Here is a 16,303-nt window from a genome sequence, read left to right as displayed (position 1 = left end):
GCTATCCATTTTCCAAGGCTAAGCCAAAAGTACGTGGCTCTGCTGAGTTTGACAAAGGACAATGTCAAAGACTGTTCTGGTGTAACGTCCAATAACAAAAGGAGACATGGCAAAAGAAGTACTAGCATGATTCATTAGTGATTAGACCCACAAAACACCCAATTGTGGTAGCTTCATTGCTGGTTTGGAACAGCAAAGAAGGGGTACTTTTAGTCCATGCAAAATTGCAATTCTAGAGTCATAAAAGTCTAGGCCATTCCTTCCCTTTTCTACTGTCATCATTCATGACAGACTTGACTCTTCTGGCAAAATAGGGTAGTGGTAAAAAGGCATTAGCCCATCGCTCTTTTTGTATGCAGTTGACGAGATTTAGTAGTAGTGGATCATAAAAGATAAATCACTAAGGCTAACTAGACACAAACAACAAAACTAGTGACTCCTTTAATTGATTAGTCGCGTGCAGTTTACATGGTGATTGTCTAATCATCGCAGGTCTTGCTTCCACTTGAAGATGTGCACCACTGTTTCTGGTGCCTGAACGGAACCACTCGACAGAATTGAGTAATATGGAGATGCATATGCGAGGCATGGTGCAATGTTGCAAAAAGAAAGAGGCATGAAGCAATGGACCCAGAATTAATGTGCCCTGTGGTCTTCTTTATAGTGGTAGTATGAGATATAAGTGGCCCTCCAGGGCGTGGACTACAGGTAAAGGCAACTTGGATAGATTGATCCACGAGATCTGAAGGTCCAAATGCTTTACACTACAGCAATCCGTTTAGGCTGTTTCGATTCAATCTGTGTCTGGTTAAAAAAAAAAAAATTTAAATTCTCTGAATCCCTATGCGCTGACGAAACAAAAGTGTCTGCTACTTGCTAGTAGGGGTGTGAATTAATCAAACTACGCGACTCGAACTCACGAGTAGTTCGATCATAGGCTCGACTCAAATTCGTCGTTAACCAAATTCGAGTCGAGTTCGAGTTACTTGATAAGTTAATAAAAAATCATAAATTTGAGTATTCATCAAACCTTATCTGAGTAGTATATTTATAATGTAATTTTAAATTATTTATTATAAAATTATGAAATTGACTAAAAAATCGAGCTTGAAAACTCAATTGAACTCCATTGGGCTCAATTTGGTCGAGTTCAAACTCGAGTAGGGTAAAATTAGCTTGAGTTTTCAAATTCGAGTTCAACTTTGAAGAATTCAATAAGCTCTTATTCAAGTTTGAGTTCAAGTATTTTTACTCGAATCAAATTCGAATAGTACACTACTCGAACTCCTACTTCCTAGTGCTGTTCAACGCCCCCCAAACCTCCCAACCCCACAAAGAAAAATAAGGGACAACATATCGAAAAAACAAAATAAATTTGATAGTTCTTTCTGGACCACAGTTCCATGAAACACGGATCCGGGGGCCTCTCCAAATCGAAGTGTTGTCCGCAGCCCTTTCAGTATTTCCTCATGTTAAGATATCAAAAATTTTTGAGTACACAAGAAGAGATTCTTCACAAGACTGGGTCATTAACACGACAGTCTCCAATCCTCCCGAAACGGGCTGTCCAATTCATATACACTATCAGAAAATCTTGTAAACAAATCGCTGCGTTTAGTATGCATTAAACTGATAGTTATTAGCATCTTTTTGTACAAAAACCTTGAAGAGTGCCTGGTCTATTACATTTACATTATGCAGTGGCAGGTTATTTCTCCAATACATTCTGCAAGGCCTTTAGTTCAGAATACCTGAATAATGTATATGGAATCGCTAGTTCTAATCAGGCAGAGAGCTTGTCCTTGCTCAGCAGGATTGGTTGGAACATGATATTAATCAATTCAGTTATCAGGCACTGTTTTTATTAATATTCTCCACCACACATCTCTTTTTCAATTCTTAGAGGACTGGTCAATACTCAATAATATGCATCTCAAGTATTTTATTCTCCTTACACTGGATAATAGATATTAGTTTCCTATTTCTGATTCCGTGCATTCTTCATCTTCTAACATGCTATCTATTTGACTGGCTTGAAATTTTTAGGTACATAGTTCATGTTAAAGTCTCAGCGATGGATTAAAGATGACAATTGGACTCCTCACGGTATGACCGGGGCTTCTCCATGTGAGTGAACCTGATACCATTAGCACCTTACTTGACATGGGGTTTGCCTTCACCACAACTTTAAAGCTTCTCTTTTGTGATACACGGGAGAAAGACAGACTTGTCGGTTTCACCGTAATCACCACTCCTTTTGGTGCTTTAATGGTGGCATTGTACACCGACTGAGAAGGACCGACATTGGTGACTACCCTTCTGAAAATCCCTGTAGTTGGCTCTTGATTGCTTTTCAAACTGAGCTGCATTGTTGGATAGTTGATAGCATCTTCTCCAGTTGCAGGAAGCAATTTGGAACAATTTATTTGTTGTTGGCCAGCTAAATTAGCCAAGGACGAATCATTGTAGCCTTCATGACAGAGGAACTGAATGTATGAGAAATCGTCCATGTCGTAAACCAGTCCGGGGCTCAGAGCTTTCACTGGATTCACTTGACCAGCACCATGGGCAAATTCAGCATCTCTGTCCGTTTTGGAGCTCATAGGGGTAGCTTTTTCGGAAAATTTGCATGAAAGGTGAAGGACAATAATAAGGAGACTATCACAATTTGTAGAGTAAAAGAGTTGACAGAAAAACCCCCATAAATTCTATTTAAATTCCTTAAAGTATTACCTACAATAAGGATTTCCAGTAAGTTCGATATTAGCATCTGATGGTGCAAGCCATTCGGCCAATGTGATAATTAGTGAAAACTACAGAAAGAGAGGTGCTAGCCATTTTACCAGTGGTCATGATGGCAGACTTGATCGCAGCTGGGGACCAATTCGGATGGAATGATTTCACATATGCTGCCGCCCCACTGACATGTGGACATGACATGGAAGTTCCAGACATGAATGTGAAATCCGAGTATTGGGTGTCTCCTTTTAATCCAGTGAGGGATCTCAGACGAGTGTATGATGCCAAAATGTCAATCCCGGGAGCTGAAATATCAGGCTGCATATTTCGTTTTAGAGAAGGCAAGCCAGTTAAGCAGTTTGCTCTGTTTAGTTTACTTCAGAAACGAAATATGGAAATCATACTCACCTTGAGAAGACGTTGGCTTCCAGGATTTGGACCTCTGGATGAAAATGAAGCAGCAAATGGTGCTTGAATCTTGAGTTCCTGGGATCTGTAAATCACTGCACTTGGCGATCTGCATTTGCTCAATACTGAAAATTGTCATCAATCATTTCGACCAGAATTTTTCAACATTTGCACAATCATGCTCTTTTTTTTTGTTTTCACGTTCTTGGTTACAGAAGGGTAAAAGAAAGTTTACCTTGTTGAGTGGATATAATCAGTAATGCTTTTACCCTTGCTTGAGTTCACCATGGTCGCTGGAGCCATGAAAATTTGGGCAGTGTCCAGAAATAGATCGCTTTCAACAATGGTGCCTATACCTCCAAGAGCTTTGACAACAGAATCAACACCCCACACAGCAAGCTTGCAAAACACAATCTTTCCCTTTACCTTCTTAGGGTCCATTGATTCTTCAATACATAGGCTGCAATGGCGTAATATCAACACAGTTAAGCTGGTATGTTTCTTGTGATTTGAAAAACCTCAAATGGTTAAAGAGTACAACTATTTAACACCTTGAGAGGTTCCTTCTCTTAGAATCTTTTGCTACATCCATCCCACTGGTAAGGGGATAGGACTTCTGCGTTGGTTCAAAGGTATTGACTCCAATTCCCTGCATATGCAACTTATTTCACAAGTGATAAAGTGAAAAGACAGGAGGAGCAAGTAAAAAACTATATCATCCCACTGGATTACAAACTTATGTCACCTGCATATGCAATAGGAAGAACATGATTAACCTGCGATTCCTTTCCCATTCCTTTTGATCCTAAATTTCTAGAATTTAAAACTTCTGACTCCTGCACTGTGGAGCGGGTATTCGACCTCTAGGCTATGAGGCAGTGGCCTTTTTGTGCTATTTTGGTTGTAACTGGACTCTGAATTACTAATTCAAGATGCTATTTTACACGAAAAATAGCAATTTCCAAGTGATGATAGTTGCTACATCAACAAACCAGAAGCAGCTACACAACTTACTGAGACTGTCTGTCCATTTCCAAGTGCAATTTTGCTCCTGAAGCCTCGATCAATGCCACTAGCAGCCACAGTAAAAACCCATGGAGCATGGTTTGTGACACTAGCAATGTTAGGCCCTTCATTTCCAGCAGAAGCCACGGTCAAGATCCCTTTCCTCATCGCATAAAATGATCCCATTGATATAGAATCAGTTGTATAATTGCCCGATAAACCGCCAATCGAGATAGATATAATGTCCACGCCATCAGCTATGGCTGCATCAAATGCAGCTAAAATATCCATGTCTGAACAACCTGTACTCGCCCAACAGACTTTGTACATTGCCACTCGAGCAGATGGGACTGCCCCGCGCGCGGTTCCTTTAGCAAGGCCGTACACATTTGCATTAGGAACTAGACTGCCTGCTAAGGTGGATGATGTATGAGTTCCATGGCCATCAACATCTACTGGTGATAAAATGTCGTCCGGGTCTGGAAAATCGTCCAACTTGAAGTATCTTGCTCCTATAAGCTTGCTTCAAGAGCAGGAAAACATATGGCAAAACAGGTCACAATGTAAATTATTAAAACAAGAGAGCACTCTTATGTATAAGTTGTTCTGGTGCATTCAAATGTACACTTTTATTGCTATGGTTAGAAGAAAACCAAGTTTTTAGGAGATCAAATCTGCTTTCTGCGAATAAATCATTATTTGGATTTGGTAACATATCACCTTTTTATTTTTCAATTACCTTTCTATCTCATATGTATCAAATCACAAAAAGTACGGCAGTATTTTACTAGAAAATTTTTCTGAATAACCTTCTATCCAAACACAATTTTTATCATTTATTCTGATGTTGATTTCTGCAAAAATTAGTTGATGCACTTAATAAAATGAACAATAATCTGAAAAGAAGCCCATTAATATAATTGGTAGTGGGTTATCCAAAAGAGAAAGTATTGAAAATATTTACTTGTTGCATCCTGAAAAATTTGCAAAATGATTACAAGTCCCTTTACAAGTCCCTTTACAATTTTTATCATTTATTCTGATGTTGATTTCTGCAAAAATTAGTTGATGCACTTAATAAAATGAACAATAATCTGAAAAGAAGCCCATTAATATAATTGGTAGTGGGTTATCCAAAAGAGAAAGTATTGAAAATATTTACTTGTTGCATCCTGAAAAATTTGCAAAATGATTACAAGTCCCTTTCCATTTGGCTGGTGGGGGTCCTAGACCGTGATCCTTAAAGCTCTGTGACTCTGGAGTAATTCCTGTAGAAGGAAATCTGTAAGAATACCAGATGTATAGACACCAAAGTGCATGAAAAATATGCAATTCTATAAATATTAGGAAAAATCTAGAATAATTACTCTTCATAGTTAAGTTCAACTTTTGGATGATTATTTTATTGAGAAAATTGCCCATTGAGTCCCCCACATTTTTGAAATAAACTTTTTTAATCCCTCACATTTAAAATCAGCTAAAATAGTCCCTCAAATATAAAAATTTTGCCCCTTTGGTCCTAGAGCTCATTTTTGCTCCTTTTTTTCAATTAAAAAATAGACGCTTACCTGATGTGCCAACTTTTGGATGGTTATTTTATGATGCATGAGAATATGAAAAATGCTAAAAAAAAAAAAAAATTTAAAATTGTCTCTTTGCAATGGTGTATGTGTTATATATACATAGAACGTGTAATAAAGTAAAATAAAAGATGTGAATTAACTTTTATCCATCAGTGATACTTGTTTCAAGTGTAATTGATCCAATTGAAATTAGGACTTTTGGAGTATTACCTTCTCTTTATGGCAATATTAAGTAAAAATGAGAATGAATCAGCAAATCGTACTTGTTTTTTGGTGATTTTATTAGCAACTTCGAGAGATAGAATGGTGAATCGATGTTGGTTATTTTGACAAGAAACATATTTTGTTATAAAGGTGACTTGCTTTTTCCTTAGTTGTCGATATATGAACATAATTTACTTTAAGTTAATTTATTCTTTTTTCTACCTAAAAAAAAAAGGAAAGAAAGAGATTACTTCCATGCAAATTTAGTGGATGAAGATATTGAAACTAATTTTAGGATTGAATGTATTTTTTTTTCATCCCTTACATTTTATCTGCCAAAATAAAGAAATGATATGAGTTTGAAATAGTCCGAATGAGGCTCATAAGTCGAACATTTTCATGAGTCAAGAATAAGCCACACGTTTATGAGTATTGCTAAGCTAAGCATGAGCTCAACAATATAAATTTTTATGCGAGTTGAATTTAATTATTGTCAAAACTCAACCACCAACAACCATAAATAATACACACACACTATATAAGAGAAACCCACAGCCCAATTTAAAAGGCATGCTGACTTTCAGGCTACACCGAGAACCTTAAGTAGTACACACACCACTCACAATCGATGTGTCAAAACTCAACCGATAAAAATGTCTTTTTATCATTCCAATGCTTTTGCAAAAATGGAAGGAGGGCTTAATACCCATTTTTCTTTGAATTAATACCTGAAATCTATGTAGTAGGTTTAGAATAGATTCTATCATGTCTGAAAAGAAAAAAAATACTTGAAATCTGAACAGGGATAATGTTAATATGCACCAGAAGAACAAGGGCTAAATACGAGGACTTGTTTTGGTTCCTGTTGAGGATATCAGTAATAACCAATAGGCATATCGATCGCATGTAACATTTCTTTAATCGATCGCAAGAAGAATGTAGTGTAATTTTCTCAAAATAAACTTGAACCTGTATCTAGTACACCAACAATGATGTTGCTCTCGACTTGCAAATTTCTTTTTGCTGTTGGAGGCAGTCCAATAAATTCCCATGATTTGGTAGTATGCAGCTTGTGATATCTATTTGGAATCACTGAACCAACTCCATCCAGACCTGGACGTTAATATTCCACATATTAGTTACTATTTCGTTCGACTAAACCTATCATGATCATCAACTATTGAAATGGCACTTAAAACTAGCCAGAAACTGTAAGATCCATGTTCTGGATTAATCTTCATACTTGATAACTTGCCAACTTCATCTTCAGACAGCTTTGCTGCAAACGCGTTGAAGCTTTTCGTATAACTATGAACCAGGGACCCTCTAGCATCAGCTTCACTGTTTCATTAGGAATAAAATGGTTAGAAAAGCTTCTGGTCAAAGTTTACTTTGTACTTAATTTGCTGTCTGCTTTGACATATTATGAAATTCTGTTACTACTCGGGATGTCAGGAGGGCCACAGCCAATCACTCACCTTCCTTTAAGGGATGCGAGAAGATCAACATGTGTCTGCTGAACTGCAGTTTCTTCTTTATCCAATATCGAATGATCCGTCATGAAAACGATATAGAAGTCCTGCAAAATATATTGATATAAACAAATTATTTCGAAATGTTTAAATCACTGGTGTAGTTGAAGCTGAGTAATGTTACGCACCTTCTTGACGTCTCCATTTGCAGCTTGAAGAGCTGTCAGTGCAATCAGGAAAAGCAGAAGATGACGAATAGGGGATGAACAGATGTAAGTATGGTACCCTATCATTGTATTTTCGACATTAAAGGAATTGTTGGCTTTGTTTTCTATGTTATGTGCTGAAGTTATATATAAACAATAGGAATTCAAGGACAATATTATAGAACAAGTAACCTTATACTGGATCAAAAGTGGAAAGTTGATAAGATTTCTGAGATGATACTTTAACTTGACTTCTGTGTTTTATGCTGAGAGACGTCCGCTGAGAAATCTTTAAAGAAAGATAATGGTTCAGCTATCATATGCTATTGACAAGAAAGCTACGTGGGCTAAGTTCAATTTTGTTTTTAAATGTTCCTTTAAAGATTAAAGCTAATGTTATGCGACATTGACCTTATAAAGTTTCTTTTTCCTGCTAAAATGCTTGGTTCTGAAAATGGTCATTAAGTACTTCCCATGTTGGATCAAGTGCATCTGAACCATTACGAAGTCTAAACCTCGTCCTTGTTGTAATTCATATGATTTAATACAATTTAGATATTCTGAGGGCCTCGTGATGAAAGGCACTTAGATCCATTTGGTTCTTTTTGGTTTAAATGGATGATGGGAAGATGCAATATAACCTACTACTAAGTACTAAATAAGATGGTTAGGTTTTAAAATTTATAGGTACAGGCCACCATAAGTACATCCATCTTTCTCTGAGACTTTGCTTATTTGATGAGTTGGGCACCAATCAAAGGGTTACAACAATTAATTCTGTGGGCGTTCTGTCATTTCAAAAGCTTATATTATCCAACAAACAAGTAGTCTCAATTTGCCTAATAATTCTGAGCTATCCAATGAAACAGGCTTATAGTGATATGGTGGTTTGGGTAAACCAGCACTAGATACTCCATTTGGTGAAAGATTAATGTTTGGCCTAATCAAGATTTGCTTTTCATCGGAACTCTTAGCTAATCAATTCAAAACTTTATGATTACCCTTTCTGGGAGATCATTTTCACAATAATATAGTAGTGGCTTATAAACAAAGAGCCCTCTGCATTAAGACCCCTTTTCTTGGACTCAAATGCAAGTCTTCTACTTCATTACTATTAGTTACATCTTGACAGAGAGGTTTCTGAAAGACTCTACACCTCAAGGCAAACTAAAGTTCTAAAGGGGTGATGATTAAAACGTAGAGAGTCTTGACTTTGAGGAGCTAAAATTGTTGAGAATTGTATTACTCATTGGGTTTGATGTGACTCTGTGATTCATCAGAGACACATTTAACGCCTCATATTAATTCATGAAGTTCTACCATGTTATTATCTACAAATAACAATAATTAAAAGTTTTTATTTGATGTCTCTTTTGATTTATTTGATGTCTCTAATCCCTTTTCTTTCCCCTTTCTTCCTCTTCACCCCCTCTAGCCAAAAAAAGTTATCTTAAAATATTTTCAATTTTACCTAGACAAAAGGGGTGTAAAGTATCAATGTTAAAATACCACTCCCTCCATTCCAATTATTTAGTTATGTTTCGAGAGTCCAACTTTTTAAAAATAATGGTTTGATTGTTATGTTTATGCTTCTCTTTTCAATTTTACCCCTATAAATTTAAAATTTAAATTTGAATAGTAACATGCATATGATCAGAAAGAAGAGTTATATTGACAATAATGAATAAAAGGTGTTTTGATTTTTCGAACATGACAAATATTTTGAAACATCCCAAAATAGAAAGTATGATATTTTCAATGGAATGGAGGGAGTATAAAGGATTGAATTGAGACGAGAATATAAGATGAGTCCAAAGTTTAGAGGTTTTGAGTTTCCATCCTTTTTTTCTCCGCCTCGCCTCTCAAATTCTATCCTTTTCCAACTATTAAAAAAAATTCAATAATAATAAAAGTAGCTGTTTAAGTTGAGAAAGTTTCAAATATAAGAAACTAAAAACGAAACTAGTGCAAAATTTAACAATTTAAGGGACCAAAAGTGCAGTGTTTTTTTTTTTTTTTTTGGTGTAATGCCTTCTATAGAAATATTTCAAACTGGGTTTTTTGGTCGGGTCCGCCCGAAAAGCCTTTAAAACATTTCCCGTAGCGGGTTCTGTCCGGCGAAGTCGCAAAACCATGTTTGTTTGCATTGGCCGACTAAGTCGCCGGAGAAAACCCATTTCTTCCTTCACCGCCCTGCACCTGTACTCCACCACCGCTGCCACCTCCACCGCCACCTCATCAAAACTCCACACAAAATACTCCTTCATTCCCCCACCTTCTCTAAAACCCCAGCAAAACCCTAGTTCAACCCAGCCCACCAAAAAACCGCCCAAACCACGTTACCGTCCACCTTCTTCGCTGGATCGAGCTGGGTTAGACCCGGTAAAATCAAACTTACCATTTGATTTCCGGTTCAGTTACACTGAGAGTAGTGCGAGTGTGAGACCAATTGGGCTCCGTGAGCCCAAGTACTCCCCCTTCGGACCGGGTCGATTGGACCGGTCATGGACTGGGGTTTGTGCACCCGCGGTTGACCCGAAAGAGGCGTCTATCGAGAGCGAACAGGAGTTGGCGGAGAACAGGAGGGTGATGAGAGAGAGGATTCAGGGAGAGCCCTTGAGCAATGCTGAGAGGAAAGCACTTGTGGAGACCTGTCAGAGGCATAGAACTAAAAGGCAAATTAACTTAGGTAATAACTTTAATTGCGTTCTTCATATTACTTATTAGAGAAACTTTAATGCAAAATTATTCGTAACTATACTTGGTCGAGTGGGCTTTTCTTTTTTGTCTGATCGTGTTTGTCGTTGTGTCAAGGTTGGATTTTTTGTGGAAATTTGTGAAAATTGGGGTGAATGCTGAGTTGGATTGTTTGAGTCAGTATATATGTATAGGGACTTACATTTTCATGAACTGGGTGTTTGAAAAGGCTGTTGAAGAATTATATTTCGGAAGAATGTGAGAGAAGGGGGAAGGACAGAAAAAAAAATCGGATGATGTACAATTGGATTCCCAATGGAAATATGCGATAGAGTTGGAAATGTTGCAAAGTTGGATAAAACTATGATCATGGAACTGTAAGATGGTGGCTTGGAGAATTTCATGTTGTGCTTGTTTTAATGTTTTGCACCAAAACTGAAGAAAAAGTTTGGTTTTTTTTATTAAAAAAAAAAAAAAATTCCCTTCTCTTCTTTATTGTGGGGATTGGTGGGCCAGGAGGGTGATTTTTGGTAAATTGAACACCTTGATGTTCTATCTCCTCTTGTGTGTCTTTTTTCATGTGTGCTGTTTGAGGTTACAAAAAAAAAGAGCTTGTTTAAGGACAAAGGTCCAAGCAGGCTTCCATTTAACTTTTATAAAAGCTGGTTCAGTGCAAATTATTTAGCATACATTAATTTTGCTGTTTCTCCTGTAGTTTCTGTACATGCCGCTTGTCCATTTTGAGCTTTTCCAATGTGTGTCAATTAACCATGAAATGGCTTCCCTCTCCTGCATATTTAGGTAAGACACAACGCCTCTCAAGTGTTGTGCCAACTTTTCTTTGTTTAGCATAATAATTGAATAGCGGGTTTTTATCTGTTTTTCTGCTACTGAAATATTTGGACATTCTGACGCTAACTTTTCTGGAGGATTAGTTAATATGCGTGCTGATTACTTGAAACATGATTTGGGTTCATTCTTTGCAAAACCAAATCTAAAATTAGTGCATTATTATCTGATTTTGTAGGTAGAGATGGTTTAACACACAACATGCTGAATGATATCCATAATCACTGGAAACATGCTGAGGCTGTCAGGATAAAGTGTATGGGTGTGCCTACTGTTGATATGAAAAATATATGCACTCAGTTGGAGGTACTTTTCCTCCCTTGTTATACCTTTCATCTGTGAGTATGCTGCAGTGGTATACGTCTTCAGGCTTTATAGCTTCACAGTATTACTTTGTTCTGGTGCACTTGCTGCATGAGTTAAAAGTGTTCCTTGCTGTTTTCTTCTTGGTTGAGTTCTGTGTTTTGCTGCTTATGGTAGATTGCAATTCTACTTTTCACACCATCATCTTGATTCTTGATCTACCGTATACAGTATTCTACCTGTTATTGTGAAAAGTGCTATTCTCTTTAAATTAATCAGTAGCTCCCCCTTTTTTCCCCCTGTTGATTATAAAACCCTTCTTGATCTTGAGGTCTCTTGAGCTTAAGGATTTGTCCTCCTTTTTTTTGGCCTGTATGCCAATTACCTACCGATGTATATCTCCCAGGACAAGACGTTTGGGAAAATTATCCAGAGACACTGTGGTCTTCTTGTGTTATATAGGGGTAGGAACTATAGACCAAAGAAGCGACCAATCATCCCACTAATGCTGTGGAAGCCTCAAGATCCTGTATACCCAAGGCTTATAAAAACTACAATTGATGGCCTATCGATTGAGGAAACTAAGCAAATGAGAAAGAGAGGATTAGCTGTTCCTGCCTTGACTAAACTCGGTATGGTTCCCTCTTATTCCACATGAACCATCCCCAGCTCTTTGTACTTGTCTATCTGACGTGTATGTTTCAAACTGTAGCTAAAAATGGTTACTATGGAAGTCTTGTGCCTATGGTGAGAGATGCATTCATCACTGAAGAGCTGGTTCGTATAGACTGTAAAGGGCTTGAAAGGAGCGACTACAAAAAAGTTGGATGCAAACTTAGAGTGAGTCTTTAGACTTTAACCTGCTCCTTTACATGGATTTTTACAGTTTAATCTGTATTGGATGACCATTAGCTAATTATCTGGAGAAAATGGAAATTTCTTGCGCCCTCTTTCTCTTTTGGGTTTTTCCCTCTTTTATTTTGGGGTTGGGGGTGGTTCATAATGGCCCAATCTCCATAATTTTGGGGGAAATCCTGAACAATTTGAGTTTGAGGTGGACATAAGATAGATATTAATGCATGATCACTTGACTGATATTCTTGTCTATACTCTTTCAATCTACCCAGTTGTTGCTGATGTATGACAGTCTTGTAATCATGATGTAATGTGTTCAACCAGCGATGGTAATCCTGCATGGAAAAGGTCACTTTAAAATTCGAAATTTACATTCCTTTTTGTTAGAAATATTTTCATTACAGCCTGTATTTATAGCAACATTGTGAGTTCACAACCCACAAAATGTTGGCCAGGTTCGGATCCTACAGGTATGTGTCCAACCAATATCCTATGCTTTTCAGAACACTCCATTCACTAAGGCTTTAGGCCACCCTGATTGACAATTACTCTGTAGCTAATCTTTTAGCTAGGATGGTCTTGTTTAGAACAACTGTTAATAGAATGGTATGTTCTATCCATACATTTCAGTGTAGTGGGGGGTTAATGCTTGTGCTGCTTAATTGTGTAAAAGTTGCCTATCATCTGTTGTCTTTTGACGCATTTTGTAGGCTATTGCAATGTTGCAGCGCAGTTGCATTTCATTTTTCACTTGTAATGGTTTATAACTAGTTAGTTTAGTTAGCGAATTGCTTGAAATGGGAAATTTTTTAGGTATATTGTCTGTAGTATATGGGAAAATTTTCTTTTTGCACTAGAATCATATGCTAGCTTGTCAAATTGAATCATTTCTTCTCAAATAATGTATATGGAGTGGGTGGGGAGTCTTTTTTTTTTTTTTTGGGGGGGGGGGGGGGTTTGGTTCTGGACTTCTGATGTTCTGCCCTTGATGCTTTTTTACCCTTAATTGACTGTGTATTTCATGATGCAGGATTTGGTTCCTTGCATTTTGGTGACATTTGAGAAGGAGCAGATTGTCGTATGGAGGGGCAAAGACTATAAACCTGTACAGGATGGATTTTTTATTGCAGATAGAGAATTGTTTGATGATCTACAAAATGACACGGTTCAGGTGGTAGATCAGAATGAGAAAAGGTATGCCCTTCAGGAAGCACAAGAGCTCTATTCAGGTGATGAGTGATCCGAGCAGTTAGTCTGCTGCTGCAAGCTGGAAGAATTGGTGCTTCTTCTTTCAGGACGGTGCTTGTGCTCCTCTATTCTGAATATGTGGAATTCAAGCAAGGGGCAAAGAAACAATCTGCTACCTTGATGGCTATGGAGTCAGAGGCCCTTGTCCCGGTTGTTCTTTTGAATACAAGCCTGGAAACCTACTCTTGATACAGATCAAATGCACAGCTTGGGGGGGCACATCAAATTTTTGTCATTGGTTGACCATATAAACAAAGGAAGCTTGGGAAAGATGGTAGATGTGGCGAAGGTGGCTGTTTGTCATGTATAAATGTAGTGTTCACATGATTGGATCAGTAACTGAGGAGGTTTAGCATACCATTTGTATACATCTCCCGCATTGTTATCTTTTTGCCACATTAAATACAGAGTTGCAGGTGGAGTGGAATATACATGTAGCAGTATAATTCTGATTGCTTGATCTGTTCATCAAAGATGGATCATCTTTTTTTGTTACATGGGTTTCTTACGTCCGCTGACATTATAACATATTGGCTTATTAGTCATTGAAAATGGTGAACCAACACTTGGACAAGATTTGGTTCCGATTCATGCACATATTGGCATCATAGACTTGTCCTTTTCTACTTATAAAGAATCTCTCAGATTTGCTTTTCACTGGATCCAATCTTTGGATAATGCATGGACAGCTGCGATGGGTGTGGTAGTCTTTTGATTACTTTGCTAAACCCGGTTTATCGCCCCATTTATGAGTCCTGCGGATTATAAACAGCCACGTCACTACTCCTAAGAAAAGTTAAAATATTTCGTTTATATCATAAACATATTTTATAATTTATCTTTTTATATTCTCGACCACTTTTTATCTTACATATATCATATCATAAAAAGTGCTACAGTAATTATTTCAAATAAATATTTGGAATAATATTCTATCCAAACAAAGTCAGAGTTTCTTTCCTGTCGTTTTTAGCAAAAAATGAAAATGAAAAGGCAATTTGAAAAAGAAAAAACTAGTTTTGAAGAAGTAAACCCGACTCTTCTCTAGATTTATGTTTTTTTTTTTCTTATTCTTCAACATTCAAGTTTTTTTTTTCCCTTTAGGCAAATTAAATTACATAAATTAGACACTTCTTAAAGCTTTTGCAGCGTTTATGAAGATCTCTCTATAATTGATCAATTAAAGAGAGAAGGAGTAAAAATTTTGAAAGATTGTTAAACAAAATTATTCAAACACGGAGAACGTAGGTTATCATATGAGACATTTCCAGGTGAGTATTGGAAATATCTGTGTAATTATTTACGCCTCAAATGTTTCCTATGTCTTTGCCTTTTTGATCAAGTGATGGAATTTGGCCTTTTTAGCATTAGTAATTGCAAGATCCTCCAATGATTGGTTAATTTTGTTTTAGATCTTAATGCAAGATTAACAGCTAGTTTTTTTTTTTTTTTTGTGCTTTTTCTTTGAAACCCAATAAAAATTTCTTGATTAAAAAGGTAAATTTATATTCTTTTTCTCTTGATTGTTCCTTTTTTCTTTCTTAGATTATGACAGTGAAATGAAATTGGCAATTAGGCATGATGAAGACTGAAGGTTCGCGGAAAGAACTCTTCTGAAGAATCAATAATAGAAGAATTTTATAAATTTTTTTTTTTTTTTACTTTATGGAATTGTACATTTTAAGGATTGAGATTCATAATAAGTTGAAGTGGAACAATTCACAATTTAAATTAGTTTCATTACCAATATATGGTTCGTTGTTTTATTGTTTTTTAAAAGAGTTTTTCTTTTGAATTGCTATTTTTTAATATTTTTTTTAAAAAACAAATATACCGTAACGATTTAATTTACATAAAAATAATAATAAAAAAAGAGTTGGCTTTCTTCAGGATTCAACCTTTTACACGTTCTTTGCTTTTTTTTGGAAGAAAGTGTGGTCTGCCGTTATCTAACCATGGTTAGTGAACGGAGAAATCAAGAAAGCGGACTCCCACTGTGTTCAAAACAAGAAGCAAAAGTTTTGCCGTTGGCGTGGCTGATTGATTAAAAACAACAAGGTGGTCCAGGGATGGGGCCGTGAATCAGGTCCACCCGAGTTTTTGACCTTTGCGATGTGGACCGCCAGGACCGGGGCCTTTCGGTGCGAAGGTGCTTTCCCATCCCATGCATCTACGTGGTGCTGTGTCGATTAGTCGCACCACCATCTAACAACTCTGCCCCGTTTTGTGTGCAGAAAATACGACTAGTAGGAATGCAAACGAATTGAGCGACTTGTGAGTTGATTGGTCAAATGATCGACTCGACTTGGAGTTGATCAAGTACAAGTCGATCTCGAGCGGCCCGTTTAGTCACACTAGTCGAGTATCAATCATTTTTAATCAAATTGAATAGTTCGTCAAGTTTTATCGAACACGTATTATATAATATGTATAGTAAATTACATATATGTGTACTGAGTTCTTGTAAATTTTCCAAATGCCTCCTTTCTAATTGAGCTCAATACGTTGAATTTGAATTCGAACTTGATTAGACTTGAACTCGAGTTTGCTCGAGTCAAATTTAAGAATATCAGAAACCGAATTCAATCTCTAAAATTTCAAAACTCGGGCATGATACTAACTCAAAATTGACTCGACTCGTTTGCGCCGTTGCCTGCTACTGTGATAAGGATGAGGAAGCATTACACGACTGGAGGGCGGAAATTGGCAATGGTGGGGGAGTGATAATTGTGTT

The 16,303-nt window shown here is 37.0% G+C and overlaps 2 protein-coding genes across 2 annotated transcripts; one reads left to right on the top strand and one right to left on the bottom strand.

Annotated features, from left to right (window-relative positions):
* Window positions 1–1,613: 1,613 nt before the first annotated feature.
* On the bottom strand, window positions 1,614–7,774 carry LOC113727975 (subtilisin-like protease SBT4.14). Its single transcript, XM_072076458.1, has 11 exons — window positions 7,600–7,774; window positions 7,418–7,518; window positions 7,183–7,280; window positions 6,909–7,052; window positions 5,315–5,420; window positions 4,162–4,675; window positions 3,699–3,796; window positions 3,383–3,607; window positions 3,148–3,256; window positions 2,844–3,057; window positions 1,614–2,611 (listed from the first exon to the last, which is right to left on the bottom strand). Exons 1-11 carry the CDS (start codon window positions 7,702–7,704, stop codon window positions 2,061–2,063), a joined length of 2,265 nt encoding a protein of 754 aa, XP_071932559.1. The 5' UTR covers window positions 7,705–7,774; the 3' UTR covers window positions 1,614–2,060.
* Window positions 7,775–9,665: 1,891 nt separating this feature from the next.
* LOC113727974 (CRS2-associated factor 1, mitochondrial-like) lies at window positions 9,666–14,064 on the top strand. Its single transcript, XM_027252400.2, has 5 exons — window positions 9,666–10,306; window positions 11,342–11,469; window positions 11,873–12,098; window positions 12,179–12,306; window positions 13,352–14,064. Exons 1-5 carry the CDS (start codon window positions 9,751–9,753, stop codon window positions 13,559–13,561), a joined length of 1,248 nt encoding a protein of 415 aa, XP_027108201.1. The 5' UTR covers window positions 9,666–9,750; the 3' UTR covers window positions 13,562–14,064.
* The last annotated feature ends 2,239 nt before the right edge of the window (window positions 14,065–16,303 follow it).

This window comes from Coffea arabica, chromosome 2c (genome assembly GCF_036785885.1).
Source record: "Coffea arabica cultivar ET-39 chromosome 2c, Coffea Arabica ET-39 HiFi, whole genome shotgun sequence".
NCBI classification, from domain to species: Eukaryota; Viridiplantae; Streptophyta; class Magnoliopsida; order Gentianales; family Rubiaceae; genus Coffea; species Coffea arabica.
This window is presented reverse-complemented; position numbering and strand designations above follow the sequence as displayed.

Excerpts from the sequence above, each read along its gene's own strand:
- LOC113727975 (XM_072076458.1), bottom strand. The coding sequence starts at position 7,704 with ATGATAGGGTACCATACTTACATCTGTTCATCCCCTATTCGTCATCTT. Across the intron at positions 7,519-7,599 it reads CAAATGGAGACGTCAAGAAG|GACTTCTATATCGTTTTCAT; the intron begins GTGCGTAACATT and ends TATATTTTGCAG. Across the intron at positions 4,676-5,314 it reads AATTTTTCAGGATGCAACAA|CAAGCTTATAGGAGCAAGAT; the intron begins GTAAATATTTTC and ends CTGCTCTTGAAG.
- LOC113727974 (XM_027252400.2), top strand. The coding sequence starts at position 9,751 with ATGTTTGTTTGCATTGGCCGACTAAGTCGCCGGAGAAAACCCATTTCT. Across the intron at positions 10,307-11,341 it reads TAAAAGGCAAATTAACTTAG|GTAGAGATGGTTTAACACAC; the intron begins GTAATAACTTTA and ends CTGATTTTGTAG. Across the intron at positions 11,470-11,872 it reads ATATATGCACTCAGTTGGAG|GACAAGACGTTTGGGAAAAT; the intron begins GTACTTTTCCTC and ends TATATCTCCCAG.